Raw genomic sequence first — 8,013 nt, 5'->3', positions numbered from 1 at the left:
TACGCCTTCACCTGGCGCCGGCGCTGCCGCTCGCCGCAGGGCTGCCCCGCCTTGGCCGGCAGCACGGCGGCTCCGAGGGAGGCGGTGCAGCGCACTCAGGAGCCGGGGCTTTCGGGGGCGGGACTGCCCCCTCGGCCCGCGCCCGGGACGCTCCGCGCCAGCGCGCCGCGGCGGTTGCCACGGCCGGCGCGGCGCAGCCCGCTGCGCGCCTCAGCCCGGGCCTGACCCGGGCGCGCGCTGTCAGAGGGCGGGCGGGGTGGGGAAACGCGGCTCCTTCGGCCGGGCTCACCCGGTCTTGCCGCGCCGTGGCTGCCGTCTAATCTGGGATGCCGTCGGGGAAGGGGGAGGGGGGGGGAGGCGAGCGCCGGGCTTCAATTCAGGAAGCGCTCGGGAGGTGGCGAGTGCCGCCGGGCCGGCCCCTTCCCCGCCGCCGCCCGGGGCCCGGCGGGCGCTGCCCCCGCGGCGCGGCGGGGGACGGCGGGGGACGGCGGGGAGCGGGGCGGTGCTGCGGCGGGCGGCCCCGCGCGGGCGCTCACGGGGGCGCCGCCTCGTAGCCGCCCCGCAGAACCGGGTCGGCGCGGGGCTGCGTGCCCTCCTCCGCCCCCTCGGCTGCCCCGCTCCTCCTCTCGCAGGGAAGCTGGATCCAGCGGTGAGGTGTAGGGGAGCGTGAATCTCCGTGAATCCCATCTGAATAAATGTCTATATTAATGAATTATTAACTCGGCTGCTCATGACCTTAAAACTGGGATGAGGAGACGCCTAGGGCAAGAAGGAAAGCTGCTGAATCCTTTATCGGACTCCTGTCAGAGGTACCGACCATTTGTCTTCCCCAGATCAGGAGAATTAATTAATATGAAAGGCAAACTTTTAAATTGTGTGTCAAACGAAATCAGACAGGGTGTCCCCCATCCAATCCCTTCCCGAAAGGGGTTTACTCCCTCTTCTACGCCCAGCCCCAAACGCGACCCCCGAGTTCCCAGAGAGACAGACGTCCTTCCTGGGGATTATTTACCAAAAAAGAAAAAGAAATCCCAGGGAAAATGATGAATTTGGGTAGTTAATTTATCGATCTTGGCTCCTCTTCCCGCTTGTTTTATTTTAGAGGTCATTAATCAATGAAGAAAAACACCACCGTGCTCCCCCTTTGCATTTAATACACTTACCCTCCTTATTTATTTCTTTTGAACAAATTCCTAGCAAATTTTCGCCAATCGATTCGTAGGCGATGGATTTTTGTAAAGGTTTGATCGCTTTCTAAACGGTCAATGTGATTTGTTTCAGTGCTTGTCCCCTAAATAATGAAAGAGCCAGCGAGAAGGGGAAGGGGCAGGCAGTAAAAAACTCTTATTTTCTGCGTCTTTACCCACAGAAGTCACATGGGGGGGGGTGTTAACAAACAGACGGCGGACAAACTCGGGGGAGACAGAAGGGCCGCGCACAAGCCGGTGCGCCCGGGGGGGCGAGAGCAGAGGTCAGGGCTGGCCGCAGCCCCCGGGGAGGAGCGGCTGCAGGGCCGGCAGTGTGCGTGTCTGTGAGTGCGTGTCTGTGTGTCCGTGTCTCGGTTGTCTGTCCCGGCGAGGCGGGCGGCAGGGAAGGTCTCCCTCCGCGCCGGGGAGCCGCGCTGTCCCCGCGGCCGCTCGGCGCCCCGCGGCTGCCTCCCCCTCCTCCTCCTCCTCCTCCTCCTCCTCCTCTCCCGCGCGTGTCGCACCTCGTCGTTCCCACCTGGTCGTTAGAGAGCAAAACGCAGCGGCGGGGCTGGCCGGGGCCGCCGGCTGAGTGACAGGGAGAGGCGGCCGCGGCTGCCTCCCCGCCGGGGCCGGGGCCGGGGCCGGGGCCGGGGCCGGGGCCGGGGCCTGGGGGCAGGGCTAGCGGCGAGCGGGCTCCCGGCCGCGGCTGCCCGCTGCCCGCCGGCGCCGCGGCGTGGGGGCAGCGCGGCCAGCCCTGCCCCTGCCCCTGCCCCTGCCCCCTCCTGCGGCCCCCGGAGGGCCGCTGGCAGCGCGGCGCAGAGCCGCTATAAATTTCGTGCTGCCACCGCGATCACTCGAAGTGATACTTTTCTCGCTGTAAAAAATCCCAAGTGATTTTTGCTGTTGCAGATTCGAGTCCTCCTAATATGAACCCACATGGAATATTTCTGTTAGCAACTCGAGGCAAATGCAGATATTGACAATGCACTTAAGCCCATTAGCTGGGAGCTTTTCCCCACTTCATCACGTTTTTTCCAGCGTGAAACGAATTTTTAGAGACTGCCGCCACTAAAAGAGATTTAGTATTTTAAAGAGGTGTCCGGTAATGAAAACGATAATAATTCAGAGGTGGAAATTAAAAAAAAAATAAAAACAAACGGAGGAGCTGGAATAAAAATGTTACTGGGAAAGAACTAGCGAAGGACGAGATACTGAATTAAGGCAGGGAAAAGAAAGAAAGAGAAAACCTAGAGCCCCCATCCGCCGCTCTGTATATCCATCAGCGCTTTATACACGCGCTAGTGAGTGTGCGGAGAGGGCTCCACGCTACACCTCTGTGCCTCAGCTAAATCGCAGTATTTCAGAACTTTTTAAAAGTGGATTAGTAGAGCGGGAGGACTGAAAATTCATTGTATCTGACACGATAGAATTGATCAAAGACATTGAGACGGTTTTTATAGCTAGCTTTATAACCCATAAAAATCAGGGGGTTTTCCTACTTGTGTTTGCCTTTAACTTAGGTGTTATCAATCTGTACAGCAGATGACGGATGACCTTGTCAAAGTGACGCCAGTCAAAACATTTTTTGCCCCAGCTCTGTTCAAATTTGTGTTAAAATGTCCTGCCTTAGACACAGACAAAATCTAAACAGCAGCAGCTTTCCCAGGCTCTGCGAGGATGAAGGGTGGGAAAGCAATAGCTGGAAACCGGGCGGGGGGATGGCATCGCTTGTTGGGATGCGCGCACGTTGCGCTTGTGAGCGGGTGTGCGCCTAGTGGTGCGTGACATCCAGCAGCGTAGGCTTTCTTCATACTCGAGAGATGTTTTGACGATATAAACACTTTATGTAAATATTTTGTCTTCAGTGTATAGGATACTGTATACACATGTGATATATGTAAGACAAACGATAGCGCTCGTCTAGTTTTTCATGCGATGCAGAAGAGAAAGTGAAGAACCTGTTAAATGCTCACTGATATGTGACCTTTCTCAACAGCTGAGTGGAGGGGAGGAAAAAGCCAAATATTAAGCCAAGTGGGGAAAAGAAAAAGTAGTCAGAGATTAGAAGTTTGTCGCCGTAGGTTGCCTCTCCATGTGCACACCTCTTGGTCTGTGCTTGTGAGTATAGAGAGGGGGGAGAGAGGCGCTGGTGCTCGCGAGGACCAGGTTAGAGGAGAAGGAGACTCTGGAGCGGTGAGTTTCCTCGCCCGTGTCGGGAGCCCTCGGGACAGGTAGCCGAGAGGCAGCGGGCGCAGGCAGCAGAGCGTGTGGGAGCTGTGTCGGAGCCCCAGACGCGCCGCGGAGGGCTCTGCGGCGCCGCAGCCCCGGGGGAGGCGAGGCGAGGCGAGGCGAGGGCGTCCGAGGAGCGGCCGCCCCCGGGAGCAGCGGGCTGCCGCCGCACGGCTGCTCGGAGCCGGGCCGGGCCGTCGTTCCCCCTGCGCTTGCGGGGGGCAGCAGGGAGGGGTACGGGGGCACCTTTAAAAATTGAGCAAGGAACAAAGTGGGGAGGTTGCCAAAAAAAAAAAAGGCTCAGCGCTGAGGCTCGCTGGTAACTTCCCGCTCCCTCCCCGCCCTCTCGCAGGCACCACACACACTTGTATTTTGTGCTGTCGTAAAACCCACGTGTCCAGCCCGGAGTCTGCCAGAGCGCCGAGCGGAGAGCCCGAGCGCGCCTGCGATGCACAGCCGCGGCGGAGGGAGCCCGGCGGCTCGGACCTGAGCGGCCGCCCGGCCCCACGGCCCGGGGGGGGCGACCCCGCTTCCCCAAGCAAAGCCGCGGAAAGCCCCTCGCTGCCCTCCTCCGTCTCGAAGCCTCCCGGGGCCGCGCCCGCCCCCCGCGCAGCAGCCCGTCCCCGCGCACCCTGCCCAGGTAAGGCAGCCGCGGGCCGGGCGGCGGCCGCGGTCAGGCGGCCCGGGCTGCTGCCGGGCCAGGTCCTCCGCCTGTAAAGGCCGGCTTGGAAAGCGGGGGCTGCCGGAGACGGGGGAGAAGTTTCCGCCTTCTCCCTGTGGTGAACTTGGAGAGTTGTCTGCCGCCGGGAGAGGAGTAAGGAGGGGGCCGGGCGTGCGGCGGGGCTGCAGGGACGGGTCGGGCCGGGCCGGGCCGGGCCGGGCCGGGCCGAGCCGAGGGGGCGCGCCTGGGGGCGGCTGGGTCTGCAGGCGGCAGCGTCTGCAGGCGGCAGCGAAGGGGCTCTCGCTCTGCGAGCGCGCTGCGGGCGTCCCAGCCCCGGGGCTTTTCTCCCGCCGAGCCCGGCACGGGCGGGAAGCGGGGCCGGGGCGCCGCCGCCGCAGAGCCGCGCGGGGAGCCCACGCGTGTGCCGTGGCTTCGCCGGGCAGCCCGGCCGGGCGGGGGTCTCACGGCCGCTCTCCCCTTCCATCCCCGCTCCGCAGGCAGCGGCGATGCTGAAGCCCGGCGATCCCGGCGGATCCGCGTTCCTGAAGGTGGATCCCGCCTATCTGCAGCACTGGCAGCAGCTCTTCCCGCAGAGCGGCCAGCTCAAGAGCAGCGGGGCCCTCGCCCAGCTCCAGCCGCCCGAGCGAGCCGAGCCGCCGGCCGACAGCCTCCGCCCGCGCCCGGCCTCCCTCTCCTCCGCCTCCTCCTCCTCTTCCTCGTCCACCCCGTCGTCCTCCTCCGCCTCCTCCTGCGCCGCCGTCGCCGCGTCCCTGGCCGGGCTGGCCTCGCTGCCCGTGGCGCAGATCCCCGTCTTCGGGCCGCTGCAGAGCTCCGAGCCGGCGGCCGGCGCGGCGCCCGCGCCCCCGCCGGGCAAGGACCTGTGCGGGGCGGGCGGCGGCGGCAGCAAGTGCGGCGAGCGCGCCGCCCGCTTCCGCTGCACGGCGGAGGAGCTGGACTACTACCTGTACGGGCAGCAGCGCATGGAGATCATCCCCCTGAACCAGCACAGCGGCGACCCCAACAACCGTACGTATCGTGCCGCCCCCCGCAGCCCCCGGCGGCCCGAGGCACCCTCCGAGCCGCCGCCCCGCGGGGAGCAGCCGCTGCCCCGCTCTCCCCTCCCCGGAGGCGCCTTCGCGTCGGTGGCGGCGCCTCTTCCTCCCCGGCGAGGCGGGCTGCGGCGGGCGGGCTTCCCCGGGGGCCGGCGGGGGAGATGCGCTCCGGCACGGCGCGGCAGCCGCCCGCTGGGAAGCGGCTCCCCCCGGCCGTGCTTTGCTCGCCCAGCTCCTGCCCGGGCAGCCGGGGGCCCGCTGCGCCCCCAGGAATCAAGTACTCCGCTGCGCTGGGCAGGAGGAAAGTTGCCGCTTTCAGCAGAAGGGCCAGGGCGAAGTTTTCCTCCCTCTCGTCTCGGAGTATCGCTTTCCTTTCAGACCTCGTTAACACCTTGCTAGTTTTATTTTTCATCCCTACTGAAAAGTGTGACACGGCCATTTAAGGCGAAAAGCAAGCTGGCTTTCAAGAGGGAAAAAGCTCGTCTGTCTGGCTGTCAGAATTCATTTTGTACGTGGTGGTTAGGGGGCCTTTAATCCCGTTGTTGCCGATTATCGGGTTTTTTTTTGAGGGGGGGCAACGCCCCAATTATTTAACATCTGTATCGGTTAGGGAGGGTGATTTTTAGAAACTGGTTCCACCTGTTTTTTTGTACCTGTCTCTGTGGATAGTACACGGCAGAGGAAAATATCGGGGTGAAAATAAGTAAATTAACTGTATTAATTCATCAAATTTATTACTAGCAGTCTGAGCACACAGCTCTAACCCTGTTAAAACACTGGAGATGTCTTTAGCTTGTGTACTTTTTTCCCGTTGCTTCCAACACCCTCTCTTCTTCTAGAGTTTATAAAAATTCTTTATTTTTGTTGTTCTTCCCCCCCCCCGAAATGCCTATTTAAGGAAGGCTGTCGAACAGAGAAACGGCACCCAAAACCGTAAGCGCACGCCCAAGGAAAACGTGGATTCGTTTAATTTCATTTCAGAGACGGAGTTTGTTTTGAAAGTTTCCGTGAAACTCTGCTGCGTAGCGATTGAACTCCGCGGCTGCGAGGGCAGCCTGAGGCGTTGTGCACAGGTCTCAGGGAGCAAGAGGAAAGGTTGACGCAGAATTTGGGGTTCCCCCCCGTCTTAACACTGAAAATCTTTCTATGTTAGATACCAGGTTTGTTTCGAGCGACTTCTTTATGCTTGGGTTTACCCTGCAGTGAAAAGTACTCCTGTATTTTCTGTTCTCGGTGCAGAAAACGTGAGCTCATAAATTACACGCGCCTAATGGAATCCGAAGCGCACTTTTAATCGCCAGCCGGACTGTTCAGACAATACATGTTTTACTTCTCAGGGCAGCTCTGTAAATCTGCGAGATAAAGGTTTTAAAAAGAGAAAGGAAGATAAAAAAGCGATTTGGGGAGCGGGGGGGGGGGCGGGGGGAGCGTTTTCCAGGAGCGGGCGGCGGCGCGGCCGGCGGGGGCTGCGCGGCGTCTCCGCCATCGCGGCGGTCGGGGAGGCTTCGCGGCGGGGCCGCGGCGCTCGCACAAAGGCGGCTTGTGCGCTGCGGCCGGCGGGGCCCTCGCTCCCTCTGCTGCTGCTCGCTTTTTCTTTTCTTTTTTTCTTTTAACAGCCTAAAAACTCTTGTCACTCACTGATCTTGTTCACTGAGCAGCTCTTCCTCTAACAGTGTTTTGGGGTTTTTTGAAGTTGTCTTTCAGCAGAACTCTTAGCCCGAGTGGGTGTTTCAGCCTTCCGAGAGCAAGGTGCGTTCGCCTCGGGCAACGTGTTCTTAAAAATAAAGAAATCCCCCCGCAAACTCGAAGGGAGCGCGGGAATCGCAGCGCGGCCGGCGGCCCCGCCGTCACGGCAGCAGGCGCGCAGGAAAGCGAGCCGCGGCCCCGGCCTGCGCGGCTGGGCTCGGCCCGCGGGAGGCACCGCCGCGGCCCGGGGCGGCCGCGCTGTCCAGCCGCGCTGAGCGCCCCGCCGCGTGTGCTGCGCTGGGGGTGCCCGTCCGCGGGGAGGGCGTGGGCTGTAGGTGAGGCGAGAAGTGACGGCCTGCAATCTGGGTTCTACTTACTTGCTTTAATCTGAATCTTAGCTCCAAATAACCCCCCGGAGCTCCCCCGGAGCGCTCTGGGGCTTGGCAGGGCCCGATCCTCGCGCCCGCCCCGGCCCCGACCCCGCGCTGCCGACCCGGGAGGGCAGGGCGCTCGCTGCTGCCTGTCCCTCCGGCTTTGCTTTCGGCCGCCTCTCCCTCGCTGCACAGCAGGGCGGCCCGCGGGCAGCGCAGCGCTTCGGGCTTCCCCAGGCGCCCGGCGGCGGCCGCTGCTCCCGCGTGGGAGCCCCCCCCCCCCCCCCCCCCCGCCCCGCCAGGACAGCGCCCGCGCCCGCGGAGCGGCGCCCGGAGACGCGGCCGGGGCCCGGGCGCTCGGGGCGGGCGCGGCGCAGGGACGGCGGCGGCGGTTCCCCCTTCATCGTGCGGTACCAGCTAAAACGGGGGGGGGGGCCGCACCCGCGGAGGAGCGGGTTGTTGCGCGTCTGCAGGTAAGTGCTTTAAATTGCAAGGGGGTTACCGGGGGGAAGCACATAGCTAATTAGGGCCGGCGGTCTTTACTGCCAGCGAAGGGAAGGGGATTATGTTAAATCCCCGGTAATGTGGCGAGGGCTCGGGGACCGCTTTCCTTCGCAGCTCTGCATTTTAAAGGACGAGGGTATTTCTGGGCCGCGGTGTGGGGGCCGGGCCGGGCGCCCCGGCTGCTGCGGGGAGGCTCCTGCCGCCCGCCCGGCCGGGCTCCGGCCCCTGCCGCCGCCGTGCCTGCGCTGGGTAAAAGGGCTGGTCACCCAGGCGAGCCGTCTGCACGGCCCTTCCCCTCCAGTTTACGGGGAGATCGTGTGCAT

At 62.9% G+C, this 8,013-nt stretch overlaps 1 protein-coding gene across 2 annotated transcripts in view; it reads left to right on the top strand.

Annotated features, from left to right (window-relative positions):
• Positions 1-3,775: 3,775 nt before the first annotated feature.
• Positions 3,776-8,013, top strand: part of LOC112992354 (putative histone-lysine N-methyltransferase PRDM6) — a 79,368-nt gene continuing 75,130 nt past the window's right edge. The window contains exons 1-2 of one of the 2 annotated variants that reach the window (XM_064500082.1): positions 3,776-4,056; positions 4,575-5,103. In XM_064500082.1, coding sequence (XP_064356152.1) covers positions 4,584-5,103 — 520 coding nt within the window. In that variant the 5' untranslated portion in view covers positions 3,776-4,056; positions 4,575-4,583. Of the gene's footprint in view, positions 4,231-4,574; positions 5,104-8,013 lie in introns of both variants that reach the window. The other variant, XM_026115340.2, reaches the window with a different exon arrangement.

The sequence above is a fragment of the Dromaius novaehollandiae genome, chromosome W, assembly GCF_036370855.1.
Source record: "Dromaius novaehollandiae isolate bDroNov1 chromosome W, bDroNov1.hap1, whole genome shotgun sequence".
Lineage (NCBI taxonomy): Eukaryota > Metazoa > Chordata > Aves > Casuariiformes > Dromaiidae > Dromaius > Dromaius novaehollandiae.
Note: the sequence above shows the minus strand (reverse complement) of the source record. Positions and strands in the feature narration are given on the sequence as shown.